Here is a 21,550-nt window from a genome sequence, read left to right as displayed (position 1 = left end):
TGAAGTGTATTTAAAGTTGCTTGGTCCATTCATTGCAAGACACTCCATTACAAAGATTGGCTTTATGCAAGGACTTTGAATGTTCTTGATGAAGACTGTAAAATCAAATAAGATAATAAGTGTGCCATTTTTGACTGCTTTGAAGAATTTTCCCTTTTCACAAACCAAGGTTCCTCCACGAGCAGAAGAAATCACCATCCCAGCTGATGTTACCCCAGAGAGAGTGCCAACCCATATAGTGGACTATTCAGGTAATGGATGTGCTGCTTTGACAAATAAAAACGAAAAAGAAAATATGGAGTCACAATGCAGTTGACTTTAAAGAAAGAATATAGGCAGTGTGTTTTACAGGGAAAATAAAAAGCAATAAAAAGCCAATAAATGCTCTCTCCCCCCTCACCGCCCCCCTCCAAATAACACATCTCTCATGCCTTCATGGTTTCCACCGATATACTAATACTTCACACATCTCAGGCCCTGCTCATGACCCAACCACTACAGAGATCCGGTTGGTGGGGACTAGAGACAGGGCCTTTTCGGTTGTGGCCCCTCAGATTTGGAACACCCTCCCTGAAGAGCTTCGCCATGCCCCCTCCCTCAGTGTTTTTAAAAAAACATCTTAAAACACACCTTTTTAAGGAGACTTTTTAATGCTTCATTTTTGTTTTGTTATATCTGGTAGGTTCTTTAGCTTTTTATAATTTTCAGTTTCAATTTGAACCTAATAATTGCGGTTTTTAATCTGACTTTTTCTCTTTTAATTTAGTTAATTTTATTACTTTTATTGTTTCTGTGTCTGTCTTGTTGATGTGAGCCGCCCTGAGTTGTAGTGCACTGGAGGCGGGGTATACATATTATAAATAAATACATACATACATACATACATACTTGAGCCTTTCTGTGTCCCTAGACACCATCCTTTTTCCAATCACACCAACTTAGCCTAACATATTGAAAAAGGCGTGAAATACTGACAAGGAAGCCTGCATTAGATGAATGGAGCAAGTTCCTTAGACACTCACAAATATGACCAGTGCTCTTTGGCTGATGGCAATAGATCATATGGCAATTCATATGCAAGTTTTTAGGCAATGAGGAGATTGAGTAGACTCAAGGCAGCTGTTAGCCTCTGCTAAGTATAGTGTGCCAGACTGGTTTTTTGCCATCTGCTTGTATGGATATGACATATATTTATATACTGCTTTTCAACAAACATTCTCAAAGTGGTTTACATAGATATAAATAAAATGGCTCCCTGCTCCCAAAGGGCTCACAATCTAAAAAAGAAGCATAAGAGAGACACCAGCAACAGCCACTGGAGGGATGCTGTGCTGGGGGTGAATAGGGCCAGTTACTCTCCCTCTGCTCAATAAAGAGAATCACCACTTTAAAAAGGTGCCTCTTTGCTCAGTTAGCAGGGGACACAAGGCATGTAGCATTTAAGATGGATTAGACTTCTGTGTAAAGCTAGCTAAGTGCAAAAAGAGACAAGATGTGGGTGGTATAGAAATTTTGTAAATAAAAATAAAATAAAATTACATTAGCTTTGGCTAAATGTTGGGAGTTAAATTAATGTATTTTGATGGATCGAATTGCCAAGCTTATTATTGACATTAATTATACTATAGTAGAGTGAGCTGCTTATCATGAGAATTTTTGACATTGTAGCTGCATTCTGATCAATATATTGTCTCTTTGTGTGAGTATTTGAAGTGAATACATTATAGGGAAATCTTAAAGCAGTTGAAGCACCGCGCACAGCAGTCTTCAGGATCACTTGGGATCTCCACTTGACCCCACAGCTACAGAAATCAATTCCACACTTTTCTCAGTATAGGTTTGCAGCAGAACTTGCATTATACAGGGATATTTCAGCAAAGTAACAGCAAATTTCAAAATATATTGGGCAGCCATTTTGCCATTGTTGTCCAAAATAGCCTTGGATGTGTTAATTCATGCTGTTTTTACTATTAAAAATGAGCTCAGTTTTACTGCATAGCTTCATTATATTGCTAAAATAGAAAGACTTTTGTCCACTCTGTCTGAAAGACTTTTTGCCCCACAACATGGAAAACAATCTGACATGTTGTTTAACCTTCAGCTCCCTAAGGAAATCAACACTATACTGGATTCTGATTCAGTTGGGAATGGAAAATGTACACTGTCATGAGAAAAGAATGTCACCACAGAGAGAAAATTCAGAGTTCTTGCTGCAAGGATTTCTAAATGATTTCCAAGAAAACAAATTTGCAGCTGACAAAGGAGAACCTCCATATTTTCCAGAGCTGCTAGAGGACATCAGTAGAATGGAGATTCTGTAGATTCTTCAGTAGATTTTGAAGGTTCAGAGAAAATAGTTTTTGGTAATACAGTGCTGTATAAAATGCACTGGGTAGAACCCCCAGAGATGCTTATGCAACAGTGCAAGAGCAACCCATTTTCCTCCCCGTCTCTGCAGCTGTCATAGTCCACCCGCAAAAAGCCATTCCCAAGGGTTGAGGCATTCTCGACAACAGCATTGGATGTAGCTACAGATTGGGATAATTTTTTGGAAACTGGAGCTTTATTCAGAAATTGCTGTACGTGTGTTCAGGTATCTGTACACCAATATGTGTTTTTGTTTGAGTGACTGCACATGCATTCATTTTAAAAGTGAAGCTAGGTACAGGCCCCCTTAAATGCAGCGTACAGATAGGAAGTGTACTGCTGCACATGTATTGAGCATATCATGTGAAATTCTACATGTGTACGGATCTCTGCGTATGTACATTGTGCACATATGTGTGTGTATTGGATAGGGGTGTGCAGAATGTTCCAAGGTTGGAACGTTCCACTTTGAAACGGGCTGTTACGAGTGTTCTGAGCTCAGAACAGAACACCCTTTAAAAGGGGGCCTGTTCTGAGCACAGAATGGAATGACCTGTTCTGAGAGAGAACGTTCCGGTGCCGTTCTGAGCACCATTTTGGACATTATGTGTAAATAGGGCTTCAGTGAGACACCTCTGCAAACAGAAGATTAATGTAGTCTCTCTGATTTACTTTGTATGTAATACAAACCATCTTAACGATTAATGAGTCATGACTTGACAGCATTTTTAGCTGAAAGCCTTCTCCTCTACTTCATAAGCATAAATTGGTAATTGCCTTTACAATGCAAATGAACAGTAAGTTTTAACTTTTCATGTTTCATGCAGAATCTGAGCAAAGTGATGACCAGCTCCATAATGAAATATCACAAGTGAGTGAAAGGTGCCTTCTTACTCCGTATTGCGTTCAATCTCTGTGTGAAATTCTTCCCAAATAAGGAAGGTCAAACTCCTATGGGTGTCTTGCCTTGACAAGTCATTCAGGGTGCACAACTATGAGTACAGGAGTGATGATGTGGATTTGCCAGAAAAGGTTGAGCCGGAAGATTGCCCTAAATCACTTAGCATGCTTTTTTACTTTGGCGGTGTCATTTCAATTTTACATGCTTGCTATAGAAGTAGCTCGAAGTATTTTCAGTAGCTAGAGGTGTCTGAAATATTTGATCTGGCAGAAATGCAATAAAGCATGCTTAATGTGGGTTAAATATGAGAGCCAGTGTGGTGTAGTGGTTAGAGTGCTGGACTAGGATCAGGGAGACCCGAGTTCAAATCCCCATTCAGCCATGAAACTAGCTGGGTGACTCTGGGCCAGTCACTTCTCTCTCAGCCTTACCTACGTCACAGGGTTGTTGTGAAAGAGAAACTCAAGTATGTAGTACACCGCTGTGGGCTCCTTGGAGGAGGAGCAGGATATAAATGTAATAATAATAATAATAATAATAAATATTGCATTCAGACCCATTCAAACTTAGAAATTATTTTTTTCCAAGGTATGGGGAGGGCATCCATCACGTGATGGTTTGTCAAGCTCTGCATGCTCTGAGACAGGGCCTATCTTAAGAGATGACAATTCAATAGCATTCACTTCCCTTACGTTTGTTCTAAGAAAAATTGAAGGCACTAAAAATTAACATCTTAATTTTAGCATATCCAAACAGCTGCACATGAGGGGAGTAGTGGTCCTAGGTAAAATCCTCTTCTCATGTCCCATCCACACATTCGTTCAATGCGTGGAGGGGAAATGAGGTCTTGCCTCCTGTACAAAGCAAGGGAAGGCAAGAATGGGCTCTGCTGCATGTGTAGTACCTGGTCTCGCCTTCCGCTGAACATGTGTGGGCTGGAGACCCAGGTCAACTGTTACACTGAGGTTGCGCTGACCCACTAATCACGATTCCTCTGTATCTCTGTATGTTGATTGAATATATGAATGGAATGTGATAAGAGGGTGATGGTCATCTGAAAAAAGTTAATTACAGCCCGGTTTGACGGGTATAGTATCAGTTCATTATTTTATTAATGTTATGGAACAATGCATTTTTTGAAACATAGCAGTGGAAAAGATTCTGGAACCCTGTATTGCTGTTCTGGAGTGTGGACTGGGTGCAACTTGTAAAATAAAGGCTGAGTTTTTATAGGATATAAAAATTATATACGAATTCTTATGAAGTAGTTTAGTTTAATTTCCCCAAAGAATAATCTAGGAGTTTGGGAAGCCCTCAGATTGTAAAATGCCTTGTTGTAACTTTGGACATGTGGCTAACAACCGAAACACTGTAATTGGAGCTGGGTTTGGGGGGAATCAAATACAAATTTGCAGTTGCAGTCTCAAAACTTAAAATTAAAAATTAAACTTTACAAGTTTTGAAAACCTGAGCAATCCAAGAAGCATTCTTTAGCAAAAATGTGGCTTCCTTTTTAAGCGAGTGCACATAGGCTTGGATCCAACAAACCACAGTCCAAACGCTACTCATGGAACAGGATTTTCTCACCTCCTCTCCGCACCCCCCACTGCGGCCTCCTGTGTTCCCCCAAAAGCTGCTTCTGAGGATTCTAAAATCCTCTGGTGTGGTATGGGATGGTGGTGGTGGGGGCAACGGCAGCAGGAAGGGGGAATCAATTGGGGATCCTTCCACTCACCTTATCACTTTGTGTGATCCAAACTGGTAGGAATAATGGTGAGTTTTCTCTCTTTGGCATAGCCAGTCAGGGTACTACAGTTGACATTGGCAGTAAAACAATATATTGTTCTTTTCAGACAGATTTTTTAAATTGTTTTATGTTTGGACAAATCTATGTGCTTTATGTAAACAAAGAAGTGATTAATTTATGGTTACTTGTTCTGGCCTAGTCTAGCATGCTCCAGAGTATCTACGGCCTCAAGTGCTTCTCTGAGGGAAAGTAATGTGTGAATTCTTTAAATGACTTTTCATTCAGATTGATTCTGATTGTCCACTGAATATTACCCACAAGCAAACCTTTGGCTGTTTAAGCAGACTTCACGTTTTTGTGCTTTTCATAATAGATGTTAAGATTTATTCTAGAAAAAACCTGCAGTCCTAATGTGGTTGCTTCTTCTCTCTTCCAGGCAAATGTAATTTGCATAGTATATGCAGTTAATAACAAGAATTCGATTGATAAGGTATGAGGAAAGTACTTCTTGTTTTCTAACTCGCATTTAAGATGTAACACTCTTACCTTTGAACATGCAAGTTATGTTTCCATATGCTTAGGCTCTTATTTGGAATATTAAGCAGTGATTTTATCTACCTGTGCTACACTCCATCCTTCCACCCTGGCTCTTTCCTACATAGTCATTGAAAGCTCACTGCAGTGACCACAGTCTTTTTCTGGAAAAGAGTAATTCTGCGACCTATAATGGATTAAGGGAGCCTGCCTTTGTGGGTATGAGGATAGACAAGTTTTGGTTTTTTAATTTGTGTGTGGGTTTTTGTTTTGTTTGGAAACGTGGCTGAATTGATATTCCAGATAGAGATGAGATTTCTGCACTGAGCAGGGAGTGGGATTAGAAGACCTCCAGAATGCCTTCCAGATCTAAAATTCTATCTTTTTATGATTCTGTGAAAAGGATAGGAAACCCAGCTTCAAAAATACTAAAACAAAGATAAAATGAAATGAAACAAAAGAGTATTGCAATGGGAGACTGCTGGTTTTCTCTGGTTCCACCAATTCCTATACTTTGAATGACATCCTGTTCTGGTCCTTCCATCCTTTCTTGTAGTATTTCTGCAGGTATTTCTGCAAAATGGAGTATTAGTCTGCCCTGTTGGTGGCTGACATCCTTATTAACTATGTGCCTGCACACTGGGAAAAAGAATTCCTGCTGCAGAGAGCTTTTGGAGCTCTGCTGCAGCTGTCACGTGGGAAGGACAAGAATTGCTCCTCAGGGACCTATTTTCAGGCAGCATAGGGCACTTCTGGGGAGAGGAGAGAGTGGCAAAAATCACACGCCCCTTGAACAATAGCCGCAGCAGAGCTCCAGAAACTCTCCACAGCAGGGTTGCTTCTTCCCAGCATGCAGGTGCATGGTTAGTGAGGGTGATGGCTGATGTCTTCACATCAATCATTTGGGCATGAAATGAAAATAGTGTGTTGTGAATGCTGATGTCACAGTATGGAATTCCCAGCAAAATCCCAGAAAGGATTCCATTATAAACTCCGGAGCTGCGCTCACTCAGCTGTGGGGATGTTCGAAAAGTGGGTTGTAACTCTAGAGCAAAACTGTGGGAAGATATACAAATCCTGCACAACAGATGAGTAACAAGTGTATATTTATTGTGCTGAAATTTTCATGTAGGAAAGGCCTTTTGTACTCTTTGGTTCTGCTTTCCTTGTCTTAACACTTCTCCTTGGGATCCTCTGCTCTGTAATTGCCAGTCTCTTAAGAAAGGTGGACTAGCCTAATTTCTGCTTCATCAGTGTCATTATTTGGAAGTGTTGTTCATCTCTTAAGTCCCCTTGCACCATTTCCTTTGCTCCTTGTGTGTATTTCCAACATGTTTCATTTAGAAAGTAGATGCAGAGTGTAAATATACTTGCCTGTTGGAGCAGAAAGAATAACCTCACCTAATTTATTGCTGCTTAGGTAACAAGCCGATGGATTCCTCTCATCAATGAAAGAACAGACAAAGATAGCAGGTACCTAATAAAAAAGCAAACTGATTAAATGCAAAGCTAACTAAAAACTGAAACCACCATGCAGGCTTTGCCAAAGCAAAAAATATGCTGTGGAATAATGCTTGATTGCTACCACTGCTTAAATACTTAGAAAAATGCTCCAGCTCATGGGTGTTTATCTACCCTATGTGGAATTATAGACAGTTTGCCTTTTACTATTTGGATGTTTACTGCATTTTACTTTTACTACATTTTCATACCAATAAATTATAAAATCTCATGGTGGTTTACAAAAAGGAGAAAAAAGCAATGGATCCAATTGCTTGGTAACTGTTCACATGTATAGACCGAGCAGTGTTTTGGGTCTGTGGTGTCCTACAGTATTCTGGCTAATAGTAATCTAGCAAAGGAAGGCAGCTTGGTCATATTGCCCTCTGCATGCTTAAGCTGAATCATTCAAGCCTGTATAGCTGAACTGTTCTATGGACTTAAAGAATACTTACTGGAAGTTGAAATTTCAAGTGAGATAGCTTGATGATATCTTCAGAACATTCTGCCTCTGCTTTGCTTCAGTTAGCTCTAGTCTTGGGCGAAAACATTGCTTGCTTGCGGCTTTTCAGTTGTTGGAAGCAATGTAAGTTTTCTAACGTAACATTTTAAAAACCAACTTTCCCCAAGAGACTTGTGCATGAATTGGGGCTGAGTTAATGAATATGCCTGATACACTGGGTACTTCTCAGTGCACTTGTAGTACATGTATTTGTTCAAAGCATACATGGTATTTCCAGGCTACATTGTTATATGTTATTGCATAACTAACTCACATTTCAAAGCGCACGCTGGAGCTCCTGGTTTTTAATTTTACACACCCTTGCTTTGGAGTGAGGTCCTGTTGATTTTGGTTTGATACTTTCTGGTTATAGGACCTGGAACTTGAAGCCTGCAGATGATGGTAGTGAATGTGTTATGCTGGTCTAAGACCATAATAATAAAGATTGATGATAGTGAATGTGGTATTATTGAACTGTGGGATGTCAAATAACAGCTCTCTTTTATATTTCATGGTGAACATTTATTTTCAGATTGCCTCTTATACTGGTGGGGAACAAATCTGATCTGGTTGAATACAGTAGTATGGAGACCATCCTTCCCATCATGAACCAGTATACAGAGATAGAAACTTGTGTAGAGGTAATCAAAAGCTTTTTCTTGGTGTTCATACTGGTTTAAAAATGATTACCTGCTTAGCTTAAAGGTGGCCCTGGGACTGCAGAAGTGAGGGGAGGCACATGTTGATCTCTGCCACTGTCTAGAGGAATAAGGGCCATTGAGAGGTTGCACCCAGAACACCAGGGCAGAGGCAAGATGACCCTGGCCAGAGGAGCAGCTGCTGCTGCAGGGAGCTTGCTTTCTCTTGGTTGGAAATAACTCTGCTCTAACTGCTAGTTGCCCTGGTTCCACAGCAGCAAGGGGAAAGACCATCAGGCCTCTGCCTCTGTCCAGAGGCTAAGGGCCATTCGGTAGTTGTATCTCTCCTATTTAAGGAAGAATACCAGCAAGGAAATATTAGCCTGGCTCCAGGTGGATACAAATGCCTGATTACATTCACTCTTTTATTCTGGTATTGTCAAACTAATCCCTCCCCTTCCCTTGTCTCTGGCTGGCTTCACACGATCACCAGCAACTTGGTGATAAATGCAGGAGAGGGAACCAGAGGATCTGATTCGTGATCCGGTAACATCCATAAAAAATGGGTTCTGTGCCTGCATGGAACACTTCGGGTAAAATTCGTTAGCTCCTCGCTTCACCGACCAACTGCCACTGTGCCTGCCCTGTACTTGCTCATATCAGCAGTTTGGTGCCTCATAGTTCAGTTTCTTTCTGACAGTCAATGCATTCGGTTCTTCATTAGTTCTTGGCTCCTCAGAAATATTTTAGTGGCTAAATTTTAAGGTTTGGACTCGGACTGTGACAAAAATTGTTATTGGACTACCCTTTGGAAGCTTTATTGTATCTTCTTGTGTATGACTTGGACTGGATAAGGTTATTCTTCATGTGACAGATGTTGCTACCTCAACAAAGTGATTAAAAGTGTATGACTATGGTCTGGTAAAGTTACCGATTTCGGAATATCATTTGCAAGCCCAATGCCTAAGGAGAAGACCACCTTTAAAAGGCGTACACAGTGCAGGGGGAAGATCCTCTCTATGGACAGCCACAACCGCTGTCTCCTATGTTTGGGAGAAGAGCATAATGCCACTGCATGCTCTGTCTGCTGCTGGTTCTCAAAACAAACGTTAAAAAATAAAGCTGCACGCTTAAGGGTAGCTCTGTTGGAGGAGCCCTAACACCAAAGGGCACTTCCAGATCTCCTGAGGAGGTGATCACAACTTTAAAGTTGGCATCAGGAACTGCAATTCCAACGCAATCTAAATCCCTCATGCCGGGATCATCAACATTGAAGGACTCTCCCTTTAAGGATCTGAGAGTTCCTGAGGGACACTCTTCTTGCCATTGAGACAGAGATAAGAAGCATAGGCGAGAGGATGAGTCAAGCTCTTCTCCCCTTAAGAAGCACAGGGAGAAGGGTGAACTGAGGCATTTGTCAGTGCCCAACATTACAACCCCTTCTCCGTCAGGCTTGCAATGCCTAGCACACCCATCGCTATTGATGCCAGAAAGGGAAAGAGATGCTACGATGTCAACATTGGCACCTTGGCGTCGAGCAGCTGTCAAAACCACCTATCCCATGCCAGTCCCCATCGATGCTGAGAACCTCAGTGTCAGAGTGGAGGGGCCACTTGCTGGTTGTGTTCGATATCGACATTGATGCCACTGATGATACTGAGGCAATTTTTTACCCCAAGGCAGCATGGAACATCCTCTCTGCTCTAGAATCAAATGAAAGTACTCCTTCGGTGTCTGCTTTTCAAGGCTTTTTGAGCCATGGTCTCAATATGGAGGAGGAAGAGTTACTGGAAGTGCCAAGAACACCTTCATTAACTCTCTTGCAGTCTGTGACAGGCTTATTGCCTGTTGGTGGATGGGGTGATGCATCTACAAATTCCACTCCTGTGCATCCAGCTGACTATGCAGAGTTTAGGAAGTGGAAGGCATATAAAAAGTGTATGGAGCTGGTCCAGATTGCAACACAGGTGACTCCCCCTAGAATCATGGAGCCTCCTATGAAACAAATTGCTACTCAAATGACTCCAGTGGGAGTATTTATTCAGGATGTTGCTGTTCAGGTTACCACACCTATAACTACACAAAATGTGATACCAATCTATGTAGGTCAGGATGCTGATGTGCAAGCATCCTTGCCACTGTTGATACCCAAACCAGCAAAATGAACATCTATGTCTACTCAGACATGCTTAGGACAAGATGTAAGGAAGAAAGTGTGCACTGGAAGTACTCAAGCGCCAGTTCAAACATTGACGTGAGTTACTACGGGTTCAGGAACTGATAAGAGTGAGGGTTCTGGCTCCCGTTCGACTTCCACTAGTAAGTCAGGGATTTGTTCTGCAGAGCCAGTGCCCTTGGAGGATAACTATGATTTTGACTCTTCAGAATCAGTGTTGACTGGTCACAATTCAGACCCAAAGGATGATGTCCCAACAGAACCATCAATTTTCCTAACAGAGGAAATGAAGTCTTATCATCTCCAAATTGTAGAGATGGCAGAGGTGCTTGGTTTGGATTGGAAACAGAAAGTTAGTGATCTGGATGGCCCTGTATATAATTTTATGAAAAGATCAAATGTGGCTCAGCTGGTGTACTTACTTATGCTTCCGGTGATAATGAAAGCTGCTGTTGTAAATCTGTCAGGCTAGCCAGACGGAGTGTAGAACAGGCAGAGGCAGAAGTAGAATAGCCAAGTCTTACAGGAAGAAATTATCCAAACCAGGTTCAGTCCAAGTCAAATCCAATCAATCCAACAGAGTCCAAATTGAAGTCCAGGGTCCAAACCCGGGCAAGGCAATACACGAACTCAGCCGATTAGCTCGCAGGAAATTGACATTGCTATCAGCAGGGTAGCTGAGGTGCAGTCGTCTTAAATAGACTGACCCCCGGTGCTGTTAATCAAGAGTTCCTGAGTCAGTAACTTTGCCTGTTGTTCTACACATGTGGTTCCTTAACTCTTGCTGTCTCTTAGACCGACACCTCTCCACAGCTGACACTGGTCGCGCCTCCTCCACAAGAGCTGTTTCACCCAGCTCTAACTCATTTTCAACTCCCCGTGTGTCAGACACACTCTCCTTTGCAACTTCTGGTCCTTGCCCTCCCTTCTCTGCTGTAACCTCCGGCCCCTCCTCCAGCTCCTCTTCAGGGTCTTCCAGCATGCCCATGACACCTGCTCAGATAGCTTTGCGAGTGCTGCACACATCGACACTAACTTAGAAAAGATTGGAAATGCTGTACAGAATACAGGAAGAGGAGAATGATTACTTGCTCAAACATCCAAATCCAAACTCTTTAGTTATTGACTACGCATCTACCGCTAAAGGGTCGTGATGTCATACCACTCGAGCAGATAAAGAGGGGAGAAAGCTGGATGTGTTGGGCTGTAAAGCATATGCGAATGCATGTCTAGGCATTAAGATCGCCAACTATATGGTATGCTTGTCCAAATACAAACATTCCTTGTGGGACTCTCTGCTTCAGGAAGAGGATCATATGACACTACAGGATTTCCAGAAAAGGTTTGCTGACATATTTGCAAAAACAACTTTGGTGACGAGACAGCAGCTAAGTAATGCAAAGCACTTAACAGAAACTGAATCTCATTCATTGGCAATGCCAATCCTACTAAGGAGACATGCCTGGTTACGCTCTACAAACTTGCAACAAGATATGAAAGACAAGATAGAGGTTCTGCTTTTTGATGGCAAGGGTCTGTTCTGCGACGACAGTGATACTACTATGGAACAATGGAAAAAATCTAAATATACAGCAAAGACTTTTACGTCCACAACGTCATCCTTCACAATGTCCAGATATCAACCATATGGTCATAAACAAGGTGGCTACCATCAATATGTCAAGAGATAATTCTGGAAATGCTTCCAAAACTACAAGAAGAAACCATACTTCCAAAAGAATGAGCAACCAAGAGGCTCGTAGTAAGGCTCCCCAGCAATCTAAACAACATATTTGATTGCATAGTGAGCCCACGTGTACAACAACCAGTGGGAGAGACAACACCCCCTTCCAGCTTACAGCAGTGATGTCAGTAACATCAGTGATGTCTCCAACAATAACATCAATGTCAGTCATAACATCAGACTGGCAATTCATGCTCAAGCATGGTACCATATAACATCAGACCAGTGGGTGCTTCTCAGGAATTAAGTTCAAAGATATTTGCATGGCTGCTATGTATGCATTGGAAGAGACATTTGTAAAGCCATTATGCAGTGGACCTCTGTTCAGTAGCAGCAGCTAATTTTGGGAGGGGTGTACTCAAGCGGGTTTTGCAGTAGCTGTATGCTCCCATCTCCAGGCGTGATGTAGCTCGTGAGTCACCCATTTTTTATGGATGTTACCTGATCATGAACCAGATAGACAGGTTGCTTACCTATAACAGGTGATCTGGTAGTGATCCGGTAACATTCATAAAACCCTCCCATCCATCTCCGCAATACATACTGCAAGCAATATGTTCCATGTCCACACATTTAAAGGAAAGGCTGCATTGGAGCAGCCATCAAGAAACTGAACTATAAGGCGCTAAACCGCCAATATGAGCAAGCGCGGGGCACGCACAGTTTCAGTTGGTCAGTGCTGCGAGGAGCTAACAAATTTTGCCAGAAGTGTTCCCACAGGTGCAGAACCCATTTTTTAAATGAATGTTACCGGATCACTACCAGATCACCTGTTACAGGTAAGCAACCTGTCTCCTCCCCACCCCCACCCCGGGAAGTACATGCTCCTCCTAGGCATGTTTTGTGTGTCCAGTTATCAACTTCCACCTGAGATTCTTCACCCATCTTGACCCCTAGAGTTGAAGTTGCTTGGTTGAATCTCAAGCAGAAGTTGGTAATTGGGCATGTCTCATTTGCACAGCATGTCTGATGGAAACGCATGCTCTCCAGGCACCTCTGGTTCCCTTTCTTGGACTTTTTACTGACTTGGCCATGATCATGTGAAGCTAACCTCTCTCTCGTTAATTTACAAACCTGAGAGCAGGGCCCAGGTCTGGCTCTCTTTCTTTTTTAAGGTGAACTGCTAAAAATATAACTAAATCAGACAGTGCTGCATATAATTGAAACTGTCATAATGTTACGTTTTAGTGTCCGTGTACTGCTGAATAACCCACTTGTCAATTTAAACTAAAATTTCTGAAGCAGTTAACAATAAAACCATAAAAACAGTTTAAAACAGGAATTAAGAATACAAGATCATGACAGGTGATGATTAAACAGGTAGATGAGACAACATGGGGGGCGGCAGTCAAAACCATTCATTGTAAAAAAAAATTAAAAATCCCATTGGTCCCTGTTTGATTAAATTCCCAGTACTTAAAAAATCCTCAAGTCCTTGGGCAATTACTCTTAACCTGGCACCGCCATTCTAGGCAGGTTTTTTTCCTGCATTATGCTTATGGGTTTTCAAAGTGACTCATAGTTTCATTTCTTTTCCTTAGTGCTCAGCCAAGAACTTGAAGAATATATCAGAACTGTTTTATTATGCCCAGAAAGCAGTTCTACATCCTACAGGGCCCCTCTATTGTCCAGAGGAAAAAGAGGTATTTTGATTTTATTTTTGTGTGCTATAAAGATCAGTTTTGTCCTATTGCAATTAAATCCTGTTCTGCTCTGTTCTAGAGTTGTGATGCAAAGTTTTGACTAGAGAGATGAATTGTATAAATGCTTCTTCTTCAGCATAATTCACAGCCCAGACTGGTTAGTTTGTGTTGAAAAGCCATTGACTGAAGCAGTGAAGACTTAGTTGAATTTCTAATTCCACCAATTTGGGAAGCGTAATAAAAACAAAAGAAAAATGGCATAAAATCCCATTGCATTTCAAGTCTCCCTTGAAGTACTGTTCTTAAAACCCTGCTTATCTCTTGTAGGGGTGTCTGCCAGTGAACAGTTTCACTAGCATATTTAGTGAATCTGTTTTTGTCATTTCATCATTAAACTTATGGAATAATGTGTGCATGAAATATGGAACTGGTTATGCATTTGAAGGATTGTTTTTGGTTAGAATTCTATAGGTTCCTTTCTTACAGATAAGGTTTAGGGTTTGCATCCTTAGGCCAAAAAAAAAAAAAAAGTTAGTGTCAGAAGAGAATAATCCCAACTCCTCATTGTCTCTCATTCTGCAGATGAAACCTGCCTGTATAAAAGCTTTAACGCGAATTTTCAGAATTTCAGATCAAGATAATGATGGCACCCTTAATGATGCAGAACTCAACTTTTTCCAGGTATTTCTCTTTTTCTGCCTCCTTTTCATTAGCTGTCACTTCAGTCCCATGGCAAGTATACCAACTGGATTTGCTGACAGTAATTCAATTCATTGGCCAGATCTAATTCCTTCATGCACTATTGGAAAACACTCTACACTCTGCGGGTGGAATGACTCTTTCTTTCTCGGTTGTTGTTGCCAGGGACACCTCTGGGTTATCCTTCCCTACTAGCTCCTAGGCAGGACAGATTTGATTTGCCAATAGAAATCGGCTACGCCTCCTTGGGGCAAGGGAGATAACCCCGCCCAGTTCTTTCTGTCCTCGCTCAGCTCCAGGCAGAGGTTTTTCTTCGGCTCCGCATTTATTCATTAGACTTTAGTATCCTGTCGTGAGTTTTTTCGTTGTTCAGTCCTCCTTCGTCCACCTTTGTCCACTCTCTTAAAAAAAAAAAAAGACGTTATTGACTTGCTTCGTTCGCCTCCCCCCCCCCCCGCCCTACTCTCTCTTGTATGGAGCTTGAGCATAGGGGAAGGTTCGTTTTAGTGCCACGTGGGCCCCGCCAAGAGCCGTTTGGTCCCGGCACTTCAAAGCCCTTCGGCTTGTCCCTGCCTAGAGAGGGTCTCTCGCCTGCCCCTCAGGCTCCTCAGCCGCTAACGGCAGATCGGCCGATTCTCCCACCAGTAACCATGGTGGCGGCGGCGGCAGCGTCTCTTCCCCCCACGGACGCAGTCTCCAAAACGGCCTTGGTGCCTGCGACGGCCGCCTCAGAGCCTCCCACGCCGCTCGCTTCTTAGCTTGCCTCCGCTCTCCTGCCTTCAGGCTGTGAGACGCGCGCTTCAGCAGCCAGACGCGCAGCGCAAACTCCCACCTTAGACCCAGAAAATTGCCTGCATTTGTCGAGACTCCCTTGTGCAAATCCGCCGCCTACATCAGCGGAGATAAGACAAATCTCACTGGCACAGGAGCGCGAAATGGTGGAGGAGAGAGCGAAAATGGCGCGAAAGGAGGGAGCAGTGGCTATTTTGGAGTCTCCCAACCAACCCTCTGCAGGGACCTCGTGTTTGGAGCCACCATTCAGGGAGGTAACGGGGGAGTCTCGGGATTCTGTGAATGTAAATTCAGGGCAAGCTACCATGTTAGGGGTTAGTGCCCCTTTGGTCTCTAAGCCTACCATAGCCATCTCAAGGGCTGTACCACCCAAATGGCAGGCGTGGTTCAAAAATGTCATCATAGAGACAGTATACCAGGTCAGGCCTGCTAAAAAGGAAAAGAAAAAATATAAGAAAAGGAGAAGGACCATCTCATCCTCTGAGAGCTCCTCCCTCAGTACGGAAGGGAGTCCCTCACCTAAAAAGGCAAAAGAAAAGAAAAAGCACCTTAAAAATAAAAAGGTGTTAAAGTCTACAAAGCACGCACCCTCCTGTCCTCACTCCTCTGAGCTGTCTGAGCACGACTCCAGGGATCCTATCCCATCTAATCCCTGACCCATGAAACCAAGGGCACCCCAGGCCTCTGATTCTGATGCAGGGAATAGTCCCTCCAATCCGGGAGGTTTGCCATAAGATCCAGAACCCCTCGACAGGGAGGAAGGAGAGTGGTCTGGAGGGGAGGACAATGAGGCCGTGTCGGTCTCACAAAGGCTATTTGTGGCTGAGGACTACAATCCATTAATGTCTCGGATTATTAAGACAATAGGCCTGCATCAGGGCGCAACCACCGATTCCACCACCTCTGGCAAGGGGGAAATAGTTTTCCCAAGGTCAAAGCCTAAGGACATTTTACTGCCCTTTCCTAGCCTATTCACAGAGGTAGTTAAGCAGGAATGACTGCTCCCAACAGCTAATAGGAAACCAGTGTCGGTGACTAACCGCTTCTACTCTTACCAGCAGGAACCACCCGACCCACTCAAGACGCCATGTGCAGATGCTCCCATCGCCCAGTTGGTGTCCAACTCCCTGGTCCCATGGGATGGTGAGGTAATGTTAAAGGACCCAGCCGATAAAAGGGTTGAGCTTGCCTTTAAGAGAGCGCATGATAATTCCTCATTGTCCACCCGGGCGGCCACCGCAGCCTCCATGGCTGCAAGGGCTTCCCTTTTGTGGCTAGACGATCTCCTCAGTGATACACCCTCTGACCCAATCAAGCTGAGACAGCAATTGGTCAAAGTGCAGAAGGCACAGGCCTTCATAGCGGACGCTACGTTGGACTCGGTCAGGTTTTCCTCAAGGGTAGCTGCCGCATCAGTGCTGGGGCGTCGCCACTTGTGGCTGAAGAACTGGTCAGTCGACAATACGTCAAAGAGTAATCTCACCGCTGTGCCTTATGACGCGACAAAATTGTTCGGGGAGGCCACCCTCAAGGACGTCCTAGTGGAGTCCTCAGACAATTGCAAGACCATGCCTTCAGCTGGCCGCAAGCCCAACTGTTCTTTTAAGAAGGGGTTTTCTCAGTCACAGCCCTTTTGAGGCTCTCGGTCCTTTAGGGGCCGGGATAGAGACACTAGGCAACAGCGTGGTTCCTGGGGACACCAATGTGCCTCTTACAGGGGGCGGCCATACTTCAAGCCACAGCCCCCTGCAACTAAGCAAAAGACAAGTCAATGACTCTCACTCAAGATTCCTGGGAGGCCGCCTGGCGCACTTCCTCCCCGTCTGGGAGTCCTCCATAACAGACAATTGGGTCCTTCAGATCATTCGGACCGGTTACAGAATAGAGTTGGACGCCCCCCACTCCCCAGAGGTTTCTTCCAACTCCAAGATCTCGTTCATGGCAAAAACATGCAGAAATGTCCCAGGCAATTCGTCACCTGTTGGAAATTGGAGCGATGGAACCAGTCCCATCCACCCAGGAGGGAGGGGGCATCTATTCTATTTCGTTTACCGTCCCCAAAAGAGACGGGTCCAGACGAGCGGTCCTGGATTTAAAATATGTGAACAAATGGGTAAAGCGGGAGCGCTTCCGCATGGAGACCTTAAGGTCGGTCACAGAGGGTCGGTCACAGAGGCTCTGCATCACCTGGACCTCTTAGTATCTATCGACCTCAAGGAGGCCTATCTGCATATCCCGATCCACCAGGAGACCAGAAGGCTGTTACGCTTTAAGTATGCAGGCCTTCACTTCCAATATGCTGCTCTTCCGTTTGTCCTCTCGTCCGCACCCAGAGTATTCACCAAAGTCCTGGCCCCCTTGGTGGCGTGTCTTCGCTGCAGGGGTTCAAGTTATTTGCATACCACGATGACTTGCTCGTCCAATCGCATACCTACCCAGAGGCCCAACGAGATCTTTCAGTGACAGTCTTGGAGCTAGAACTCCACGGTTTCGTGATCAACCGGCAGAAGAGCCCACTAATCCCGAGCCACCAGCTGCGTCACCTGGGCGTTGTTATTGACACAGAAAGAGATCGGCTTTTCCTTCCGCAAGACCGTTACAAGATCATCAGGGAAGAGATACAGAAGATCCTGCTGTCCCCGTCGACCTTGCTGCTGTCCCTAGCAAGGCTCCTAGGTCTGATGGTCTCCACCATAGAGGTTGTCTCATTGGCCCACCTACACTACAGGCCCCTCCAGTGGTTCCTGCTCCCTCATCAGCAGTCTATTGCATGGCGTAAGAAGGTGAGGTTGGTGTTACCACCCACTATCAGAGGATCCCTTTGCTGGTGGTTGTCCCCGGTGAACCTGCTCCAAGGGAGGGAGTTCTTGTACCCTCCCAAGATCATAGTAACCACGGATGCCAGTGACGGGCTGGGGTGGCCACTGCCTCAACCTAATGGCCCAGGGCCTGTGGACGGGGGTTGGGGGGAAATGACACAGCATCAACTGGAGGGAGCTCCATGCCATTTGACTCGCGCTGCTAGCGTTCCAGTCGACAATTCGGAAGCACCATGTCTTAATAAAAATGGACAACACTACCGCAAAGGCGCACGTAAACCAACAAGGGGGGACTCGCTTGAAATCATTACATCAGGAAGCGATTCTCCTGCTCTCTTGGGCAGAGAGAGAGCTCAATTCACTGATGGCCCATCATGTAAAGGGAGAGCTGAATGTGCTGGCAGACTGGCTCAGCAGGGAGGACGTTCATCCAAGGGAGTGGTCACTACACGCAACTATCTTCCGAGAAATCGTAAGGAGAATGGGAACCCTGGTGGTTGATCTATTCGCCTCTCCGCAGAACGCCCAACTGCCTCGGTTTATAACCAGGTTCCCATGCAGGAGGGTCATGGCCACGGATGCTCTATCAACCGAATGGCTGGAGGGCCTACTGTACGCCTACCCCCCCGACCCCCTTACTAGCCAGGGTCCTGAGGAAGGTACGGTTGCTACAAGCCAAGCCATACTCATAGCTCCGTTCTGGCCACGACTGCCTTGGTTCCCAGAGCTCCTTCATCTATCCACGGAGGCTCCATGGGAACTCCTGGTCCTTCCCGACCTGCTGTCACAGGGTCCAGTTCTACATCCCGATCTGGGATGGTTAAGGCTTGCCGCATGGAGACTGAGCAGCGAACCCTGAAGCAGTTTGGTTACTCATGTACGTGGAGGGCTTTTCTTTGTTGATCAGTCCGTCACTAGGTACCTAGGGGCAGCGCCAAGTTGCAACACCTCCTCCTGTTTCTACAAGAAGGTCTGGAAAAGTGTCTACAACCAAACACCTTAAAGCGCCAAGCAGCCTCCCTAGTAGGCCTGATCTCAGGGAACAGGATGGACACTTGGCAAATGTATCTGCACCTCAAATGCTTTCTGCGAGGAGCAACACTGTTGTCCCCCGCCCCCCCCGACTGTTCACCGCTTTCCATCATGGGACCTGCATATCGTCCTAAAGGCACTTTAAAGGTTGCCATTCGAACCGATTGCTAAAATTCCGCTCAGGGTGCTGTCGTTCAAACTGGCTTTTCTAGTAGCGATAACATCGGCGAGGCGGGTCTCAGAACTGAGAGCTCTGTCCATTCACAAATCATTCTGTATATTCTCCAAGGAAGCTGTTAGGCTGATTCCGGACCCCTTTGTAAGACCAAAGGTCACCTCAGTTTTTCACCAGTCTCAGGATGTTTTTCTCCCATCGTTCTGCCCCCATCCAGTGCAGGAGAGGGAGAAGTTGTGGCATAACCTAGATGTCCGTAGAAGCCTAAAGAAATATATTAAGCGCACATCATTGTTTCGGACCACAGACAAGATGTTTGTCTCCTTTCACCCGAGATCCTTGGGTTTCCCAGTAACTTCGTCCACAATTGCCCGATGGATACGGGCATGCATTGTATTAGCGTACGAAGCACAGCAGGTCAGACCACCATCAGACATCTCAGCTCACTCAACCAGAGCTGCAGCCACCACAGCCGCATTCTCATCTAATGCGTCAGCTCAGGACATCTGTAGGGCCGCCACCTGGTCCATGCCTTTCATGTTCACCAGGCATTATAAAATCGAGACCCACGCTACCCTTCAGGCCGCGTTTGGCAGGAGGGTGCTTCAGCGGGTTCTCCCTCAGGAATAGGCTGGAGCGCTCCCGCCCTGTTTGGCCAAGCTGTGGTATGTCCCAGAGGTGTCCCTGGCAACAACAACCAAGGACGGAGCATTGGTTTCACTTACCGTGAAGGCTGCTTCTGGTTGGTGTTGCCAGGGACACCTCGACCCACCCAGTTTGGCGCTCCTTGCCTCATCCTGATAGAAGTGTTTTGCCCTCTGGCTCCCCAAAACTATGCACAAGCTCTTCTGAACCAGCTATTGTTGATGCTCCTAGGCCAATTTTCGTAAGGCCTTTTTGAGCACTTAGTTCAGGGTTCTTGTTATAATATCTGTTTTGTCATGGTGCTGACTTACCTGTTACTTCCTACTGTGTGTATATGTCTCTTGGACGAAAGAACTGGGCGGGGTTATCTCCCTAGCCCCAAGGAGGTGTAGCTGATTTCTATTAGCAAATCAAATCTGTCCTGCCTAGGAGCTAGTAGGGAAGGATAACCCAGAGGTGTCCCTGGCAACACCAACCAGAAGAAGCCTTCACGGTAAGTGAAGCCAATGCTCCGTTCTGGTGGCAGCACCAGAGGGCCCCTAAATGTTGAGGAGACTTTAAACGGTCCCTGGGGGCTACTGCTAGAATGGAGAGCTTCTAGCAACATCTCTGTGAGGTTTGTTAGGCTGGAAGATAAGTGACCCAGGGTTACTTATGAGCTTCATGTTCAAATGGAAATTTGAATCTGGTTTCCCTGATCCTATGGCTGCGCCATAGATTTGTATAAGGGCATTATAATAATAGTATTTTTATTTTCAATCCCCTTTTTCAGTTTCTGTGCACTGAGTCGACACTTATAACGAGCTGCCCACCATGACCCCAAGATCTCTCTCCTGGCCAGTCACTGACAGCTCAGACCCCATATATGTGAAGTTGGGGTTTTTGATTCTGATCACTCCATGAACTTGTCTAATTCCCTTTTAAAACCATCTGGCTAATGGTCCCCACCACATCTTGTAGCAGTTAAATCCATACATAACTTATGTCATGTGTGAAGAAGTACACAGAGCTCACATACAGGGGCTGTGGAGTCCACCCAGTCCCCTGAATGCAATGTTTACCTGCCCTAAATAAGTGCCTCTCTGACTGATTTGGAAACTGAACTGTAGTATTAGTATAAAAGCTGGGATTCAGCTGAGATCATGGACTACAATAAAATGTCCCATGAGCTATATACAGCTCACTGGATCTGTATGCCCACTGACTAATTCCAAATATTTCTGATATTCCTTCTTAGCGAATTTGTTTTAACACACCATTGGCACCACAGGCACTGGAAGATGTGAAGAACGTAGTCAGGAAAAATCTAAGTGATGGAGTTGCAGATAATGGATTAACGTTAAAAGGTAGGAACTGCCCATCTTCATGTTAAATCTCGCTAGGAGATTGTTTGCTCACTCCTAGCTTCTCTGCTACATCAACAAATGCTAACAAATGTCTTGGACACACATCAGTGATTAGCAACTTAAGAGTATTCTCTTCTTCAGGCTTTCTTTTTCTACATACACTTTTTATTCAGCGAGGGAGGCATGAAACAACGTGGACAGTATTGCGGCGTTTTGGATACGATGATGATCTAGAGCTCACGCCAGAGTATTTATTTCCTCCGTAGGTATCAATAGTTTGTGTGTTTGTA

General features: G+C 44.7%; 1 protein-coding gene across 4 annotated transcripts in view; it reads left to right on the top strand.

Annotated features, from left to right (window-relative positions):
- Nucleotides 1–21,550, top strand: part of RHOT1 (ras homolog family member T1) — a 60,650-nt gene that overhangs the window by 13,254 nt on the left and 25,846 nt on the right. For all 4 annotated transcript variants that reach the window (XM_053297422.1, XM_053297420.1, XM_053297419.1 and 1 more), the window contains exons 3-11: nucleotides 170–251; nucleotides 3,195–3,238; nucleotides 5,452–5,505; nucleotides 6,970–7,022; nucleotides 8,084–8,192; nucleotides 13,651–13,752; nucleotides 14,335–14,433; nucleotides 21,152–21,260; nucleotides 21,402–21,522. In XM_053297422.1, coding sequence (XP_053153397.1) covers nucleotides 170–251; nucleotides 3,195–3,238; nucleotides 5,452–5,505; nucleotides 6,970–7,022; nucleotides 8,084–8,192; nucleotides 13,651–13,752; nucleotides 14,335–14,433; nucleotides 21,152–21,260; nucleotides 21,402–21,522 — 773 coding nt within the window. The remainder of the gene's footprint in view (nucleotides 1–169; nucleotides 252–3,194; nucleotides 3,239–5,451; nucleotides 5,506–6,969; nucleotides 7,023–8,083; nucleotides 8,193–13,650; nucleotides 13,753–14,334; nucleotides 14,434–21,151; nucleotides 21,261–21,401; nucleotides 21,523–21,550) is intronic.

Source organism: Hemicordylus capensis, chromosome 2 (genome assembly GCF_027244095.1).
Source record: "Hemicordylus capensis ecotype Gifberg chromosome 2, rHemCap1.1.pri, whole genome shotgun sequence".
NCBI lineage: Eukaryota > Metazoa > Chordata > Lepidosauria > Squamata > Cordylidae > Hemicordylus > Hemicordylus capensis.
Note: the sequence above shows the minus strand (reverse complement) of the source record. Positions and strands in the feature narration are given on the sequence as shown.